Source organism: Serinus canaria, chromosome 3, assembly GCF_022539315.1.
Source record: "Serinus canaria isolate serCan28SL12 chromosome 3, serCan2020, whole genome shotgun sequence".
NCBI classification, from domain to species: Eukaryota; Metazoa; Chordata; class Aves; order Passeriformes; family Fringillidae; genus Serinus; species Serinus canaria.
The window spans coordinates 17375235-17395634 of NC_066316.1; the positions used below are offsets into that span (position 1 = coordinate 17375235).

Genomic DNA, 20400 nt, shown 5'->3' on the forward strand with positions numbered 1-20400 from the left:
CCTAAAGCTGGTTTGATGGCACTTACTGCTGAAGGAATTCACATACTGCATTGCCTGGGCAGTAACCAGCAGAACTCAAGGACTAAGAAGAGGTAAGGGCTAAATTCTGCTACAGTCTGTAAAGTTTATGTACATTTGCATGAAAGTTATATAGAAAACCACTAGTAGTATCTGGTTAATAGTGACCTTGCTCAAGCGTATAGTAAATTTAGAGGCTAACCTCTACCTTAAATGCAGATTCTCAATGAAGTGTTTAAATGCTAAAGTTTAATGGTGAAATAGTTGCAATCATCTATTCAACAAGAGACTGGAATGAGAATCAGGTTTCTACAGCCAGTTTCTCACTTCTGAGGCAACCAGAACTAGATCAGGAGGTTTCCTGCCAGATTGTATTGCTGCAGACATGATAGAGTATTATAAAATGAAATGTACTTCCTGCTGTGGGAACACAGGAGCCACAAAGTACCCAAAAGTTATGGGGGGGAAGTAGAGATGAAAAGGGAAACAGGGGGCTTAATGAGAATCAAAGTGCTCCAAACAGCAGAAGAAAAAAAATCTGCTGCAGCATTTCCTTGGGACCAGAGCTGCTTATGAGCTGAAGCGCAAAACTACCACAGCCTCTATTCCTGATCATCCTCCTCCTCCCAATGCAGCTCAGCACCTGCACTGCTGCTGCCTTTGCAGAGCTGACCTTGGAGCCAACGGGTTTGAACCATGAAAATAATTACACATAAATTTAAAAAAGCTCCTCCCAGCCTGTGGCATGAATCTTGTACATGACAGTTTCACAGTTAACATAAAACACTTTATTCATAAACTCTTGCTATCAACTCCTTATCTTCTCTGTATCCAGTATACAGCGATACAAATTTCTTTACCAAGGTAAAAGCAGAGAAGTAGGAAGTCATCACACTGAGAGCAGCATTTTTCCTGTTGTGTACCTTCAGATAAGCAATGATGATAGGACCTGCCAGTTTATAACAGCTCTTTATTTTACTGATATTATAAAACATCATCACAGGGCTCACCTGTTTTGCATCATGAATCTAATTTTCCCTTTTTATTATAAATACTAAAAAATTAACTTTCTTTTGCATCAGCAATACCATAAAAACTCAGTCTAACTGGACATATTTTTCAGTGATCCCTTGAAGCAAAAATCCCCAAGAGTTTGAAGTAGATCTCTATATTGTATATAAATGTAGTTTTTATATATATATATATATATATATATATATATAAAAATTCACCATTTCTGTATATCACTCAATATTGCAATTTTTCAATTACTAAATTATGTCAGCATTATGAAAATATGGACAGCCATCTAGTTATTTTGCTACTTTATATTTAATAATTTAACAGACAACTGAAAAATTACATGAATGCAATGGAAAGTTATGTACATGTTCTTTACGAATTCCACATGGACTTTTCTTATTCCAAAACTTTTGCAGATTTTAGAAGTCCAGTAAAAACTTTCAGTAACCTCTTTGATCACATACACACAAAAAGTTACGATGTATGTGTATTATACCTTACATATTATATGTAATTCTAGACATATTTATATGCAAATATATGTAACATACTCTGAATATATATATTGTATGGGTCTTTTATAAATATAACACACAGAGAGTGATACCACAGGTGTCTATGCATTTAGTCATACAGGTGTGTGCATAAATATATATACATGGTAAATTTTCTCATGGGACCGCTGCATGCAATGAGAAACCTGTGAGTAGTGTGAGGCTGCTTGGCTTGGCTTTAGAATGTAATTCACATAGACTTTGAGTAGGTTGAGCTGTTTATTTTTCATTTGGAAAAGGAAAGAACAGACCTCTTATGGAAAAATAAAAGGCTGATAGTCTCTTGAATTAATATTATTCTCATACATTCTTAAATGAAACACATCCACCATAGTACCTTTGGGTTATGTTTTTAATTTGTTAGATAAATATTTACTTACTGAATGTGTTTCTACTACTATGCACCGGATCAACTAGGACAACTCTTATTAAAACATCTTAGATTCATTCTCTGCATATTAAAAATAAATTTTAAAAAATCTGAAACTAGTTACTGCTAAAATGTAGATCTTGTATCCTGCAAAGATCTGAAATATCTGCTTAAAATTACCATTTCAGTAGGTCCACTGATGGGCTTTAGTGCAAGTGCCTAAATATTTGCAGAATCAAGACCCTTTATTTCTCAAAGGTTAAATTTGGGATGCCACACCTGAGAACATGTAGTGGTTGCTTCCATCAGTAATTCCCCCCAGGGAGAATGTTATGTTTTGCAGCAATAGCCAGAGCATACTCTTGAGGGTGAGAGAAATGGACTTTAACTCATGTTCAAAAAGTCAAGGTGGGACTCACTGTAAAAAGAAAAAACAATGACTGCCAGCAAATCTTCCCAAATATACTAGATTTTATTTCTCAAGAAGGCCAACATTGCATTACACTTTAATAACTTCAGCATATTTTTCTCCTTAAATATATTTGTATAACATAATACCAGCAAATATATAGCTTTAAAGAAAGAAATTTAAATTAAAAATTGCTTTGGGACTGAAACTGTGTGCTTCAAATTTTCCCCACAGCAGTTTACTGGCAGCTGGGTTGCAAACCCCAGAAAACAGGTGTCTGTGGTTGGTAATGCTGACACAGCCTCATTTTATAGTGCTTGAGAACATCTCAGTAGAGAGACCAGAAGATGCAAACAAGCTGCCAAAAATCCTACAGCTATGTGCTTGTTTTGCCAAAAGATGGTAAATTGATTTAAATTGCTAAAATTACAAAACAAAACAAAACAAGAAAAACCAAACCAAAACCAAAAAAACCACCACAGGAAAAGAATCCCCAAAACTACCAAACTAAAAAAAACTCTAGGGATTTGTGCTTCTAGGAGGTGCTGACCCAGTTTGCAAATCACTTCTCCCTGCCACCCAGCTTTGGCATTGCTTTGCCTTTCTTATTGCATCTGTTGATCCATCCTGTAGCTGAAGTGTGTATGTGTAGTATGAAATAAAACTGTCAAAAGAATTGGATTTCTGCCAATCAGATTGGCGAATTTTCCTTATCTCTGGATTATTTCTTTTTGTGGGGTCTAGTGGTACTTTGGTTGAACCCAATGGAGGAAGTCCCACTGAAGTCAGTGATGCAGGAGGATGTTCAAAGACCTCTCCAGACAACTTCTTTGTGATTCCCTCTCTCTATCATTTTAAAAAATGTGCTCAATTATCACCAACTTCCAGTGTTAAAATTCACTTTTTTTAAAATATAAACATATATCACAGAAATATGAAGGGAAAAGCCATTAACTTCTTTGCAGGTTATTAACTATTTGTATGACAAAAGAAAAATCATCATTTACAGTCACAAACTATTTGGTGGGAGTATATTTTGTGGTTTAGAGATAAAAAAACAGACTGCTTCAGTGGCAAGTAAAATAATTATTGATGAGATATAAGACTTTAAAATCAAGAAAGGATGATAATTTGTCTAGAGAGACAATCATTGTAATATGTCTAACACAGAGGTCTGGATAGTAGAATGGTGAGTAGAGGGGTCTGGGGAAGGAAAGACACTGTCATGCAACACCGCACTACTTCTTGCTCAGTATACTCTTCAGGCTTCTCTCCACTGCTTCATCTAACTCTTCTTCCAGCTCTTCCTTCTTGGACATGGCCAGCTTGGACTGATAATCTTTTACGATTTGGTCTATATACGGTGCACTCTGAGTACCATGCAGCATCAGTGTCCACTCCTTCAGAACACCCCGCTGGGGCTGGCTACCAACAAACCCAATCTCCAGAGCCCAGGTGCCTCGGGGGTCTTCTCCCCACGTGTGAGTTGTCATGAATGGCCACTTGTCAAAACCCACCTTCGAGTCATCATCCCTGGGGCGCCGGCTCAGCAAAATGGACTTTGTTCCCATTGGTGAGGTCATGTTGATGTTGAGGTCTCCTCGTCGAGTGGAATTCACAGTTATAACTGCCTGCACATGTTCAAGGTACCGGACAAAGTTCTCCTTCCCCTCACATGCATCAGTTGTCAGTGTGAGGAACAGTTTGCCACTTGGTGGTATCTTTCTGTGGATCAAAAGATAATTAGGCAAATTAAAACAGTACAATATGGCTTACGCTAAAAGTACTGGGTTTTATTGCTTCACAGAAAAACACTGTATGATTTTCCTTATTAATACATGAAGAATAAGGAAATAATAGTCGCAAACCTAGTCAGAAAGCAAATGTTGCCCTTTTAGAAAATTATACCAAAACCTTAATTTGAAAATAATTATGAAATGTACACCTACAGAAAGAGAGAAGTAATAAAATTTTAGAAGCACACACTGCTTTTTAAGGACTAACATTAATGGTTGTCTTTACTTATCACTCCTATTGGGTAATTGCATAATAATGTGAATACTCAGTAAAAGAACTATGAGTAGTCAGTCATGTCAGTTTCCTTAAACGACAGCAGCAAATGGCTCTCTGGTGTTGGAGGAACCAATTGCACAGAATTTTAGTGCAGTCGCATTAAAGCCTATGTCCTTGTTCTGCTTTGGAAACCAGCACAAGCATGGGATGCTGGAGTCGGCTCATTTGAAAAACAGTTTTCCACAAAGATTTCCATCCTTGAACAGCTTCCGTACATGAGTACATACAGCAAGGAAAGAAGCTGCATGTGTTTACTGAGTTACCAAAGCACTGTCTGGCCCGAGGGCAGGGGGGAACGAGACTGTAAAGTGCCTTCTAAACCTGTTGGGGTCAGGATGCAGCTTCAATTACCCACTGCCTCAGAAACTGGCTGGCAAAATATATGGAAAGTGTAAAAATACTCTGCATCTTCACCATCAGTGTTCTTTGAGCAGTGTGACATTTTCTTCTGTCTAAAAGAAATAACTGAAAGACAAAAATTACAGCAATCATTATGAAAGGGACCAAGTCACAAAAGAGTCCAGTCACCTTGTCATTATCTTGTCTTCCAGTGGTTTCTCTCTGACCTTAGTTGTGCAAACTGAGAATCTTTTGAAGGGCATTGACTACACTGTGGTAATAAATACCTTCTTTTCAAAAGAAATCAGCACCAGCTTTTTCCCTCTGCTAATAAAATACCACATTCTTTAGAGACCAGTGAAAGCATTTCATTCAAACCTAGCTTCCAGGAATTTTTTTCTTCTTGAGATGAGCTCCAGATATTACACTTGGTACATCACTAAATGGCTCAGGCCAGTCTCTCTCTCTATGGTAATACTCCATAGAGTATTACCTTCTTGGAAGTACTTGCAGAGCAAAACGTCATTTAGATCGAGATCCTCAAGGCATTTAAACACTTACCTTAAACTGAAAAACCTGTGTTGTTCTGAGTATTATGGAGCAGAAGTTGGCATAACATAAATATTGTATAGCTAAAACATTTGAGCATCTAATATAATACCTTTGAGATACTTATTTTACATGTCAAAGCACAAGAAAAATGCACTACATGCAGACAGATATGAAGGGTAGTAATTTCACAGTTGCCAAGTGCTTGCAGTTTCTCTGCACGGGAAGCCTCAATCTCAACTCAATCTGAATTCATGTTGTCTCACAGCCTTTTCACACAGTGGACAAAGCTTTGTCAAACACTGCTTCATTCCCAGAGATGTGACAAGTGTTTTACCTTTTTCAGTTAATGAGAAGGGACATCACAGCATGAGTCTTTTCTTCCTGTCCAGACTAAAGCCCAAATAAGCAAGAGCAATATGTTCCCCACTACATCTGCTCTGCAGAAGGCTTGACAAAGAAGCTTTTCTCTCCACCTTCTCAAATACTGCAGTGCAAAAGCTCTCTCAGGTCTCTAAATACACGAGAAAAGGCTTCCTCTGTTTCCCCCTTTCCTATAAACTAGGATGAAATAGTGTCTGCTTCACTAGACTAATTATTGCAGTCTAGGTGAATTTTTCTAAAGAAACAAAAATTAATGGAAAAGCCTGACACAAAGGTGAAGAAGAGAAAGTGGATTTTCCACAGCCTTACCATGCGCCACTACCCAACTTGTATGCATATATATATATATATATAGATAGGATGTCCATGGCATAGTAGCCAGTGGATATCCACTTTTTCATGTGTAGTACCTAGTGGGAGATGAGCAGAGGGAGCTCCTGTGTGCTCCTGTTTCTCAGTTAATGGACTACGTTTTCTTAAAATTTTGTATTTCCCTAAACCAGCCAGAACCCTTGTCAGGAAAAGTTCCTGTTGCTAACAAATGTTTCTATTTTAAATACTGATTGTGTTCAGTACACGGTGTATTATGTCTGTTAATTATTTCCTGGCTTTTACTTAATTGACAATGCTGCTCTAAAACACACCTCCATATCAACTACTCACCTTCATAAATCTATACCACATACATATGTTATGTTTAAAAATATCTGTAATAAAAATCTAGAGAATATATATATATATAAAATGTTGCTTCAGCAAGCCAAATTGAAAGAACAACCAGCTTATCTACAGCAAAAATGCAGAGTTTTAATTTCCAAAGAATCTCTGGAGATGCTGGGACTTAGCTAGCTATTTTTTTTACAGTGTAATTCAAATAATGTACATGTTGCACTTCATAATGCTGATCACCACCTGTAAGTGACATTTTCATTGGGGAACACAAATAATACAGCAGTGCTGTTAATATATAGATGTGTCAGGCAATTGACAGGGGGACACCCTTACAGCCTACAGAAATAAATGTTCTTTCCTCCTCTAGGATGATCCCCATTTCAGCAAATGGAGCTATCCTAAGATAAATAAGATTACTATGCATTTAGTTATTAATTAATAAACTAGAGATATCCTAAAACTAGCTTTGGTATTCTCATTTGTTTTTTACCTGTGAGTATGCATAGGACAGATAAATTAAAACTCAGAGCTCAGCTATAGAACCTTGAATCATGCAAATTCAATTTGCAAGGTTGGGGGGAAACCCACTCTTTCCATGGCTATGTGCTAGGGTGGCATCCTGGTTTGTTTTCTTTTTCCAACACAATAATGTTCTCTTCAAAAATGGCACTGAAAAGTCAAATTTCAAACGGTATAGATATAATTCAGGCCATTATTAAGTTAGTACTTCAATTACTTAAATTAACTAAAGCTGTTGTAGTCAATTAGTATTCATTCATTTATTTGTTGACTCATTCACTTTAGCACATAAAGGTAGATCAGAAAATAACCTGGCTACCTACCCTGAAATTCGAGAATTGAAGAGCTTAAAGCAAGCACAATTAAATGCTATAGTGATCAGTGGTGGTACTTGTAGATGATTGCTTCAGTCTTCTGGAGATAAAACTGTCTGCTGAAGAATCTCACAATGAGATATGACCTGGCTGATAGATATTTCATGTGGCAGCAGTTTGTGTTAATTTACAGTGCCAGTCTCCCAGATTTTCATTTGGGGACAGGCTCTTTATTCACAGAAACTTTAGCATAAATATACCTGTGAGTGCCCAGGAGAAATGGATGTTGCTATTAACACTACTGGCACTAGCATATAGGATGGGCTATAGAATGTACTGCTCCAGTAAGCCAGGTACTGAAAGATCATATAGTTTCATCAAGCATTGTTGATAAAAATGTTTTATCAACTTATTACTAGCAATGTTACCGTTTCTTAGGAAACAAAAAAACCTCATTAGGTTTCTTTAACTGTCTTTGTCAACATAATTTTATGCTTGCGGTCTCCCAGATGCCTGGAAGAAGCCAAACACATCCACCAGACTATTCACTTACTCAGGTTCCTGTATTGACCCTCCAACACAATGGAATCTCTCAGGAACAGTCTTCCAGTCTTTTGCCATCTTAACCATGGCTCCTGCATCTAGGACACCATAGCCAAACAAATGGTTGAACTCCAGTCCAACGCCATTCCTACGCCACCTGTGAACCTCATCATGAAGCTGGTTCCTCTTGGAGGTAAGCACTGTCAGATGCTGCATGTCTCTCCATGTCAGATGCAAGCTGTGGAAGAGCAACATGAGATACAAACATTACGGTATTTCCAAGAAGATATTAAAGAAAAACTGTTCTTGAGTAAGACTTTGGGTAAAGTTTGCTTCTATGAATAACACTGGAATTGTAACTACACACATATCAGTAAAAAAGCTTCTACTGATCCTTCTACTGATCTCACTGGAAATAAGAATAGGTTTGAAGTATATAGCACTTTTCCAAAGATGTTCTCCAAAATTGCAAAACCACTTCTGATTAAAAATAACTTCTTTTAAGTAGAACCAACTACTTAAGGATGTTGGATCCAACACACAATTTTTAAACTAATAAAATGAGCAAGATACTATACCAGATCCTGAGAGAAATGCAAAAAATTCAAGGTTTAAAAAAAAATTTCAACTAGCTTTCCTCTTAGATCTTGCACCCTTTTTTTTGCCTGCTCCTCCTGCTTTTCCCATGGACCTTCCAAGATCCACCTGCAGAAGCCCTAATCTGATGAAGCTGATGAGCTCTAACAATCCAGATGTTAGTAATGTCAAGATTCTGTGACTATGGACATATAGGCCATGGGTGGCTGCAGCTTTGCAGTAAAAAGTATGGCAGAGGTTTTTCACCCACGTTATATTAGCATGGATGGATGTAGTCAAGCAACATTTGCCTAGCTACAATGGTTATTTTTCATCATCTCTTGTCTTCCTAGACATACAGTGACTATAAAAACAGGAAGGGCACTTATTATTCTAAAAAGCTTTAGAACTGACATTCTAATTCTACATAACTAAAGCTCTTCCAGTAGTTTTATGATGAACTCTTTCAACATCACAGTATGTCTGATTCAAACCATCAGCCTAAAAGGATGTGCTTTTCAGCTTTCTGTGCCCCAAGTAATAAGCGTGCTGAATGTAAACCAGAATAGCCAACTACTGTCATTCCCCCAAGGTGACACAAGACAGCTGAAAGGAAGATATCCCTTTGCATCATTCTTTTTGAAATCTTTGAAGAGCTTGCTACATATCTTAAAGCTGTACTTTCTATTTCATAGATTGGTCTGGTTTGAGAGACATGTCAGTCTTATATTGTGTATGAGCTGACAGACATAATGCAGGCAAGAACAGGCTTCATGGGAGATTGTCAGTGATTCCTGGCAAGGCTCATCCAGGATAGTTCTGCACAATACAATTCAATACAGCCAGAAGGATATGAAAGACACGGACAGTTCCTTCTCTCTCTTGCTGCCTTCTCACCAAAGCCTAGAAATTCTAACACAAGCCCAGGGTATTAAGTCTAATTCCTATTCATTATAATGGCAGAGTAATTCCAGTCTTTATGGGTAGCTCAAATGAAAAAGAATGATAATTATTACTGAGATATTTAGGTTCCGGTCCAGTTTAAACATTCAGTGGTCAGAAAATTCATTAAACCTTTACATTTTTATGGCCATATTAATATTTTAGATAGTGGCTGTCCCATTGAATTAATTTGATAGTAGAAGGAATGATCATCCAAAGCTAAACATTTGGCATGTGTTTTACATGTATAAAACCTGAAAAATGAGACTTGGACCAAGTCATGTTATGAGCATCATAGCCATTGCTTTGTTAATGTAAACTTGGCCTCCTCTCACAAATCCTCATTATTCTGCACTGTTGAAGGAAACTATGCACATAGTACTCACTTCATGCTGTGGTTACAGCAACTGAAGCTCTGTAACTAAGCAAATGTTGCCTCACTTCAATTGTGGTATTCATATGCCCTCTGAACTGAGAGAAACTGTGAGACAAGCAGAGAAGAAGGAAAACACAATTCTTATCTCGCTTGCTGTGCCTGTGTTATGCTAAAGTAGAATGCAATATGGAGATTGTTTACCCAAACTGAGGATGTTTTTTTCCCTTGGCCTATCAGGGCCAAGAAGTGTGTGTGTGTGTGGGACTGTCACAGGACAGTCACGAGACAATCAGAGATGAGTGCAGTTCTGTGCAGCTGGGAGCAGGAGTGAGTGCCTGACAGATTCAGTTTAGATGAAATGTACATAGTGTAGTACAATAAAGTAATTCATTAGCCTTCTGATGATGGAGTCAGATGCGTCATTCTCTCTCCCCTTTCTCGGAGTCACCTTTGATTTACATTGCTTCATGAAAAAAAAATTAACATAAAGTAAAAAGGTGGTATAACTTATTGAAAGGAAAACTTTTCCTAATCAGTAGAGAAGAAGGTAATGATTTCAAGATATAAAAAAGATTCCAGTATCAGGAATACCATGGAGATAGTAAACAGACAATGGATATTTATTCCTTCATGTAACAGAGCACAGCACAGAAGCAAGCTACCAGCCATGGGTTAAGAAAACAAAGAAAACATTCCACACCGCCATTGTAAAAACAAATACTGAGGAACTGGTTGTTACTGGATGACCTAGGTGCCAAATACAGACTGAAAAAGAGTTAGACAGCTTCAAGGAAGATCAATCTGCCTGTGGCTATTAAACAGAAGAGATCCACTGCTGTCTCTACAAATCATGGATCGACAAAGCTCTTGTTGTAAGATCACTCTTAATCCCCATTTCTTGTCCTCTTCCTAAGCATCTGTCACTGCAAACAGTATCCTGGCACAAGATGAACTCCTGTCTCATATTACAGGGTCATTCTTATATTTTTATAGGCTGGGCATTTCACAGAAGACATGTGGAGAAATTAAACAATCCTTCTCCAAACAGTGCTAGAGAAGTCTAATCCCCAGATGCAGAGGATGGGGAGGACACAGAAAGAGCCAGACAGCCAAAATACATCTGCCATGCAACTTTGGCAAGGCTGTTGCTCCATCTGCAAGTCACCATGCACGTCATTAGTGTATGAGGGGGCATTTGAGCTAGTTATTACAGCCTCATGCCACAGCCAGCCAACTGAAATTATGAACACCATTAAATAAACCACAGGCCATCTCCTCTCTAGAGCTCATGAGGAATTTCTCAACAGCATACTTAGCCTCCAGGGCCAGGGCGAACACTCCGGCTGCTTCAGGGGCAGCTGCAGATGTGCCTGAATGACGCAGGGTGCAGTTGCCATACAAATCTGTTGTAGCCTGCAATGATATTAGATGTAATTAATGAAACCAGCTATCCCATTTTCATTGCAGCTCAGAAAAATACAGAAGGTGGAGTTTGTGCACTTGCTCTTTCATTGTATTCATGCCCATGATCTGTTCTCTTTTCTGGAAAAGTGTATCAATTTAAAACCACAGTGAGACACATTTAGAGCATAAATGAAAGAGCCAGTCATCAGGTAGTAAACCAGTGGTCATTATCACTTAGAAACCATCTATTTCTTACAAACACTGTTTAACCAAAGGCCTTAAATTCCTTTCTGATTATCAAAAATTTGAAACTAGAATTGTCAACACTATTGAACTTTTTAACATTTGTCCAACTCTGAGACCAGCAGCAGCACCGGGCTGCTCTCTTCTGTGCAGAGTAGTTACTAGCAGGGACCAGGAAAAAACCTCAGAAATGCATTTTATGGCAATAATTACAAAGATGCCACATATAATTTTGGCTGGTATCATCACAGAGCTGACTGAAGACAGAAATCAGTGCTCTGTCTGCTACAGCATGTGGGCATTTAGGATTGCACAGTGTGTCTTGGGAATTTGAAACAGGGCCATGGAAAATGTACAACAGCTTTTTGCCAAAAATAACCTTGAGTCAGTACGCCTGCATTTTCCACTCTGTAATCTGAACTAAGTCCTGGCTAGTCTGAAGATGCTGAAGAGCAGTGATCACTACAGTGGAAGAGAATCCCAAATACAATTGAACAGAACATGCCTGTTTTCCAGGTGTAGGTATAGCCCTGCAGCAACAGCAGGCTCTGGTAATCTAAACCCCCATATGTCCTCTGTGGGTGACTAAACATCATCCTGCTCTGTGCTGCTTGTATAGCAGACGTCTGCCAGTACAAGAAAATATGATCTCAGATTGTAGCAGATGCAGGGCCTGCTACGGCTCCGTGGAGGGATGTTTACAGATAGGTATTTGCTGAGTCATAGGAATTGTACCAGGAGTCCTCACTCTGGTCCTCCTTATCTCTCTGTGACCCCATAGGCTAGTTTCCCTAACCCTTACAATTGGTCAGTTTTCAATCCTCCCTAACCCTATAAAAGAGGCCGTCTGGGCCCATTTTCCTCAGAAGAGCAGCTTCAAGACCCTTCGCGAGACCCTCAGAATAAACCATCGTGGAACACTCTTGGCAGCCTTCTCCTCTCTCATTTCGTCTGCCTTCCAGGAGCCACGGCCAGCCGCAGCCCCTGCGAGCAAGCTAAGAGCTGAAATCACAAAAGAGCTGACTTTCACTAAGAGCTGAAAATCACTAAGCTTGCTAGGGGTCTCGGCTGTGTGGCAGTCTGGCCTAGGGCACCCCAGCCTCCAGAGGGCTGAGGTGTTCGGCCTTGGGCCGCTTGCCTGGGGCGCTTACCCTGCGGGGAACCAGCTATCCGGCTGAGAAGCTAGCCCCTGTGGCTCCATTCATTTTACATCTGACGCATCGAACAGGTGAAGGAGAGACTCTTCACTGACCGAGCAGCGTTTCTCTCTGAGAAACTGTAACTGCCGTTCTTTTGCGTCTCCCTGCAAAGTTATCCCTCGTTCTAGCGGGATCTCCTAGCAGGGGGGTCGATTTGAACCTCAAATCAGTCATCTGGACCAAGTTCCGAGGAGACGGCCCGGCAGACGCCTTCCAGCAGCCTTCTGACCCACGGCTGAAGAAATATGTAAGTTTAAACCAGCCTCTAAGCACGCTAGAAACTTTTTCAGGGATTTTTTTTTTCAGGCTTTTTTTTAATTTTTTTTTCTTGTTTTAGCTGCTGGAGGGGAATTTATAACATGGGGATGAAAATTTCGAGTTTAAGGCTATCTCCTATTGAGAGAGATTTATATTTACTAATCCTAGAAATTTTATCTATTAACAACTTTTCCTTATCATGTGGTAAACTTTAGAAGACTAACCTAAAAAAATTTATAAAATGGATACTTTCTCAGTTTCCTGATACTAACACAGAAATAATTACAAAAAAATTCTTTTTGGGATATGATTAGGAAAACAAAATATAACTTACAGACTAATCAAGATTTTTCTGTAAGGATATTTGTTCCTTTTTTCGTGTTATAACTAAAGCGATAGAAAAATCTAACAAAAAAAACCTTGATTGCATAACAGAGGCAGAGGCTCTTTTACATGCTAATGAACCTGATAACCATCTAAATTCCTCTGCGAAAGCTGCCTTACAAACTTCTCCCCAGCGTGAGGATTCCTTGTTTTTGTCCTCGATGGCGAAAAAAACCAGCTCTACCTCTGCGGGGGAGGCTGAACCTCTAGCATCCTCAACCGGGGTGGGGGGGATTGAAAACTGACCAATTGTAAGGGTTAGGGAAACTAGCCTATGGGGTCACAGAGAGATAAGGAGGACCAGAGTGAGGACTCCTGGTACAATTCCTATGACTCAGCATATACCTATCTCTAAACATCCCTCCACGGAGCCATAGCAGGCCCTGCATCTGCTACATCAGATGTTAACCTAGATTTTTACAGAGACCTTTTGTCACACTTCCTCCAGAAAGAGGGCAACTGAACTTTGTAATCTCGTTTCTGATAAAGGAAAGCACCGACTTTCCTCTGAAGTTCTAAAAGATGGAAGATCATTACTGTTCTCAGTAAAAATCCCACATCTTCTCAGCTGACCGTTTTGGCACCATCACATACTGCAAATGAGAAAATATTCATTGCAACAAAGAACCATCTGCTGCTCCAAAGTACACAGAGTTGCAATAGGTCATACAGATAAATATACATCATGCATAAAGACAGCAACAGCAGCACAATAGTATCAGGACTCACCACACCAGCCTCTGGATTTCTCTTCCTCCCATTACTAAAGGTGGAGGCTAAGGTTGAAGAGCAGCTTTCATCATACAGAGCTGTCCGCCCATCATTTATGGCAGAATTGATGGAGATTGTCCACATGCTCGATGCATAACCATCACAGTTACAGTCATCATAGCTGCCTCCATCTCCAGAGGCCCAGACATAGATGCTGCCTTTTCCACCCCGGCCCTGTGAGAGGAGAAAATCAACCCTCTGGAGTCAAACAGCAAATAGGAGATAGCAGCAACTTTAAACTTCTGAAGTGCTCAGGCCTGAACAACAGGCCCAAGCCAAAGCTGACTTAGATGAATCCTGAAAACATGTAATAGATACTGTCTATGGTTAGCCATTTAACAAAAGAACCTTGCATACAGGCTGACCAAGCTGCTTTAACATGAAACCAGCTGCTTTAAAAACTTCCACATGATCTTGTGTAACTATCTTCAAGATATGTTAATAAATGTATCATTTTAAGAAACCTTCCCAACTGACATCACCAGATGTTTATTTGCAAGAAACCCCTATTCCCACCATGGCCTAGGCTCTGGCCAAGCCCTGGTCCCTTTTGGTTGGGAAGGGTGTTATTAAAGCTGGAACACTCCATTTGCAGGACCTTGGAGACCTCACTCAGGAGTGAATGAACTTCTAGGACCTCCCAGGTCCCTGGAAAGTTCTCCAAATTGCGACTGCAATAGACTCAGCAGCTGTGGGTTCTGAATGATGGTAAAGTATTTAGGCAATTGGTGATGTATTTTTCTCAATCACTGTTCTCCCTCTCTCATACAGTACTGATTAGGAGCATTATCTTGCTTGATTTGTTTGTTGCTGAAGCCAAGTGCATAGTAAGCTCATTGTCTTATTAAATGTATTATTTTGCCTCTGTGTTGCCTCAGTATTAGTAGTAAAATAAGACCATCCTTTATTGGTGTCCATGTCCTTTAAATCACCCCCATCAGCTGGCAAAAACTGCATATCTAATTGTAAACCTGAACATCTATAAAGGAGAAATATGGTACAAATAAAACATATATGAAGCTTCAGCTGTGATACACAGACCTACGCAGGTTATTAAATCCAGGTAAATGGCAGCCAAAGCCAGTTCTGCAATCTTGTGTACACAAAACACTTTCATTTACCACCTGGTTAGCTTCACACCCTGAAGGCTACTTTGGCACATGCCAAGACATTTTACGGATTCATCAGCAGTTATGTCATGGTCTAAGTGCCATGAGGAAAAGTGTTTTAAAAGGGATATAAGTCATCTCACAGGCTGGGTTTGTAAGATCCAACTAGTTTGGATCTACCAGCACCTTTTTCTCTCAATACATTTCTTTTTCCAATGGTATGATTGGCTCAGAGTTGTTTTTTTGACAAACCAGCTTCTACTTTTAAGGACAAAATAAAGCTACGAGGCCTTACAAATAATCTACAGAAAAACAGTCCAGCAATTATGCTGAGACTGACAGGACTGACTGAAGCTGAAGGGCCACTATAAGGCTTGTCATTAATTAAACAAAAGAAATCCATACCCTCTCCCCAACTTCCAGATAGGCAGGTAGTGGGAAAGGATCAACTCAGCTCCTTCTAATTCCATAATGAGAAAGAGGAAATAGCTGTCTCAAAGAGAGTCAGATATGAAAACTTCAACTCTCAGGAAAAGATCAGTGGTATGGAACTCAAAGCTCAGGTCTCCAACTGATTCCAGCACAGCCACCATTTCTCTCTATGTTTAGTTCAAGTAATCCAACATTTACTTCCAAGAGCACCAGAAGTCTGCAAGGCTGGAATTTAACACACTGTTTAGATGCACTGAGCAAAAGACTAAAAAAATGTCTTCTGGTCTTCTCATTGCCCAGCACGAAATGGAAGTTAATGAATATACAAACTTAGTAACCTGCAGCGGCATTTTAATAGGGAACCTTTTCAGTCAGGATTTTAAATCAAATCTGAGTTCCCAGCAGTAGCTTCTATTTTTCATTGCACCCCACTGAACAGAGCAACCTCATTATTTCAAGCACGTTACTGAGTTGCATTATAGCCCACTGAATTGCACAGCAGGATTGCTGACACTGGGATACGTAACATCTCAGGACACAGATTTTCATAATAAAGATAATGACTATGAAAAAGCTCACTGAAATCCATCTAAGAACTTCCACAAAGGCCTGGTATCAGTTGCATTTTAAGGGAGAAGGATACTGTTGCAAAAATATGGACTTTTAAGAACAAGATCATGCTAGCAATTTATTAAAAAAATCAGTAGAACAAGACCAGTTGTATCTTTTTTCTCTTGGACTTTTTCCATATCCACCTTTTGCTCTGACTGCCATTAGTTTACGGGGCCCAAACCTGGTCTTTGGGCTGCCTTCAGAGGCTACATCCCAATCTTGCCACCACCATGCCCACCTACACCACCACACCAATTTGCAACCCACTACCTGGTTTGGACAGCCATAGTCCCAAAAAAGCAGGTGACTGTCCAACACAGAAAGCAGGTGTCAGGAATAGGATGCTCGTCATGCATGGACCCATTCTTAAAAAATTTCCTTTCTTGTCATTTGAAAGGGTGAGGAAACACTTCAATTTCATGTGAGAAATTCACTTAAGTGCTAACATGAATTTAACCGCTGAAGTGTCCAGCATAGAGAAAAAAACTTAGCCCTGCTCAGCAGGACTGTTCCGTGCTGCCAAGCATTTTACCTCATGAATGGGATTTGTACCAGAAAGGCAGAAAATGCATATAACATATTGTTGGTGTGAAGCAAGGGAAATTCACAGAGGAACTGAAACTCTGGGATGGGTTTTATGCATGCAATTACTGTAACTTCGAGAACGGCTTCAGGATATTGCTTTCACAGGAGTCATATCCATAAGTAGTCTTAGTGTTAAAACCTACAACTCATTTCTTAATACTCTAATTGCAATTGCCTTTCCTTCCTAGACAGGACTAGAAAAACGACAAATAAACTGACAACAGCCCAACTGCATTATTTGTAATGATGCTTAGGACTTGTTTACACGTCTCACAGTCAGATCCCACAGTGAGACTGCCTGCACAGGCAAGCTGTTTGGTGGCTGTTCTCAGGGATCGTGTCGTTTACCAAGTAGAAATATACGGCTTCAGGAATAGCAAATTTTCAGTTCTCTGGATAGTAGCAGTAATAAACCTGATCTAGTCCTCATCTAGTAGCTGGCATCCTTGCTCGTGGCATGGCAGGGGTTCAAGAATTAGATGGCCTTTAAGGTCCGTTCCTACTCAAAGCAGTCTGTGATTCTATGATAAGCCAGAAAAAAAAAATCCAGTTGTATTAACTAAACATCATGTTTAAAGCAAACTGAAAGCTCTTATTTGCATCTCAACCTTATCTGAAACTAAAAAATGTTACTAGTGTGACTCAAGCTGCTCTACATGTGGACCAAATACGGGACTGAAGAAGTAACATAAACTGTAACCACCAGAGGGAGCCTGAAGGAAGAGTCAGGAAGAACACAACACCAAGAAGGTTGTAAGATACATTTTAAAGAGTATCTTTCCTCCAGAATTCTGTAGAAACCTGCTCATTTGCTCCAAAAGTGATGCATGGCCTGGCACCCGCCCTTCTGAGCCATCAGAAGATATATCTCACTCAGAGCTGAAAATGGATCATGGTGCATTTAATACCAGCCCAAGAGTGGCCCAGTTCTCAATTCAGGTTGAACCAGAATTAAATTTTTGGCAAGACTATATGTTTAGTAATTCAAAGACAGTTCCTCTGAAGCTCTCTTTAAGAAAAGAGCAAGTTTTCTATTTCCAGGGTCCTTAGTGGGAAGCTGCACCATGAGGAAACATTCCCTGAGAAATATTCTTACCCCTTTTTCTCATCTTCCATAAGTGCATAATCCCAGAGAAATATCTTTTGTGAACTACCTTGCAAAAGTGAGCTGGCAGAAGACTTCAGCTTTTCTCACTTTATGTATCTTCAGGCATTACTTAAACTATGGTTTTCCCCCTTGTTGTTTTCTTCATTCATTATGCCTGCTGGGCCAGTGTTTCCGGAAGCTTTGACGGTTTGATTGTTGCATAGACAACTATTGTTGCAGCCTGAATAGCTGCTAGTAAAGTCCAGGGTAAGGAAGCAAAAAAGGCCTTTGCATAATATCAACAGATGTTTAATTCAGCTGGGGAGTGAGATATTTAGAGTCCCAAAGCACACACATGTGGAGGGTCTAGGTTCCCCTCTCTCAAGGAATCCCTGGGGGTGACCCAGGTCTCCGTGTGCTACCAAGATAAGGGCTAGTCAGGGAGTAGGAAGGGAATGGCTCAGGGATGCAGGAACAGATATAGGAACAGGGCAAGGAGCCAGTGGGGTCTTATTGGCTTTTGAGGGAAGCTTCTTGTGTTTCCCCAACCCAGGGGATGCCCCCCAGGGTCTCCACAACTCCCCATTTTGATATTTTTAAGAAAGCTTCTCTGAAGGATCAACTGAATCAACACAAAATGACAAAAACAAATAAAAGCCCTTATAAGACAATTTTCAAAATGCAAACAATTCTGAGTCCCCAGTGTCCAAACAGATTTTCTTAGAGCTGGCAGGAGGAATGCGGGGTTTGCTTAGTAAGGTTTATCAAGAAACTGAGTCAGGAGAAGGTTTCTTCAGCAGTGTTTGGTTCTCTGTCACCTGTGGCAATGTTGTTGGCTGTGATAGACCCTGTATAAGGTAGTGTAGGTGGTGGTGTGCCTGTTGGAAACTCTGAATAGAAATCATTAACTTGTAAGATGGTTACTTTAGAGAAACTTTCCTTTCTTTCCCTCCCAATCACGCTCCCTCTGGTATTATGAAGGAACTCTGGGGAAAAGGATTAGCGGAGGGGGACCATAGGTTAGGGGAAAGGGAGATAGGAATTTGTGGGAACATAAAAAAAGGGTAACAGGACAGTGGAAAGGAAAAGGGGAAAGTGGGAGGGAGGTACAGATGCCACAGGAATTGGGGAAAAGTATTAAAAGTGGGACTTATCTGATTGGAAGGTTCAGTCATTATGGAGGTGGACTTTTGGATGCAGGACAGCTTGCTGGTATTCTGTGCCCTTTTGGATTTTAGGCTGTTGCTGGGGCTTAATAGTTGTTGGTTTTGGGTTCTATTTCCTTGGTAAGTGTGTAGAAGACTACTACAACATGTATAATATTTCGTAGGTTTGTAGTCTGGTGCATGTTTACTACCTTGCACTGGAACTCTACCAGGTCCTGTCACATCGGCTGCTTGGGGGCCTTTTCTTCCTAGTCTTATATTAAATTCCCTATTTCTCCGTCTCCTAGACTGTGGAGGTATTTCCTGGGGTTATTCTTATTTATAGCAGTCTTATGAAAAAACAAATCTTTGTTATCATTCTGGGTTATGAAACCGTACCTGGTTTTGACATTGAACCATTTCACTGTCCCCAAAACGTTCATGGCAAGGACCTTTTTTACCTTTGCCAGTGGGTTTGTGTTTGTGTTGGTGGTGCTGGACGCATTGCGGGTGCTGGTGTGGTGCTGTGTGAAGGTCATCCCACTCCCTGCGCTGGTGGCTGCGCTGAGGTTCAGCCTCTTCTCGGGGGTCTGTCTCGGCTGGTGCCTGCGGGTGCTTCTGGCGTGGGGCTCCCAGAGCAGCGACGGTGGGCGAGAGACAGCGGTTTCACTGCCAGGACTGCGGCTCTGAGCCATCCCCTGGTGGGACTGTCTGCCCACCTGATGACAGCGGCGCCCCGGGCCTGCTGGTCTCACCCGCCAGCCCTTGGCCCCCATGCAGTGGGCTTCCACAGGGCGGGCTCGGCAGCGAGTATCAGCCAGTTCACTCTGGCCGTGTGGAGCAGCAGCAGGGAGGTCGCGTGTTTTCTGCGGGGGCAGCTGTTCAGTGCGAGGGGGGACGGCTCTGACCACCTGCTCAGTCTTGCAGTGCTATAGCAACCAAGGTAAACACATCCGTGGGAGGAGGCGTGAGTACCAGAGGGCGGAAGGGGGGACCCCGCAGCTCCAACCACACGGTCTCCACCATTTTGAGCACATGAATGTGACCATGTGGCTGTGGCCATGTGATGAGAGCCAACTTGGGCAGCAGGAGTAAAGATGGGAGAACCTGGAGAAGTCTTTCATTGCGACAGGGGAGGAGGTGCAGGGTCACAGAGCGGAACAGGGAGGAGGGGTTTTCAGCTGTTTTTTAAATGGTCCTCAAGATTCAGAACGCATTTCATCATCGTATTAAATAAAGAATGGAATTCTGTCTTAGTTTTTAACTTTTCTCTAAGTACTTCCAAAAATTCATTGGTTAGGACTGAGTTCCGCGAAATATAAGGAAAATGCTAAAATAACCAGTGTACAAAACACTTCAACTCCCCCTCTGAAAAACAAAAAATACTTTTCTTCAATAAAAGAATTTTTACGGTGGAGGTTGATAAATGGATGTGATTCATGCTAACTAAATTGTAATTGCATCAATATTTTGGGATAATAATTGGAAAAAGTATATGTGATTAGTGTTA

At 40.5% G+C, this 20400-nt stretch overlaps 1 protein-coding gene across 4 annotated transcripts in view; it reads right to left on the reverse strand.

Moving 5' to 3' along the window:
• Positions 1-2416: 2416 nt before the first annotated feature.
• PCSK2 (proprotein convertase subtilisin/kexin type 2) overlaps positions 2417-20400 on the reverse strand; it is a 134090-nt gene continuing 116106 nt past the window's right edge. For all 4 annotated transcript variants that reach the window (XM_050971979.1, XM_050971978.1, XM_018921945.3 and 1 more), the window contains 4 exons: positions 13879-14094; positions 10974-11074; positions 7778-8005; positions 2417-4099 (listed from right to left, as the gene is read on the reverse strand). In XM_050971979.1, the coding sequence (XP_050827936.1) occupies positions 3613-4099; positions 7778-8005; positions 10974-11074; positions 13879-14094 (1032 nt within the window). In that variant the 3' untranslated portion in view covers positions 2417-3612. The remainder of the gene's footprint in view (positions 4100-7777; positions 8006-10973; positions 11075-13878; positions 14095-20400) is intronic.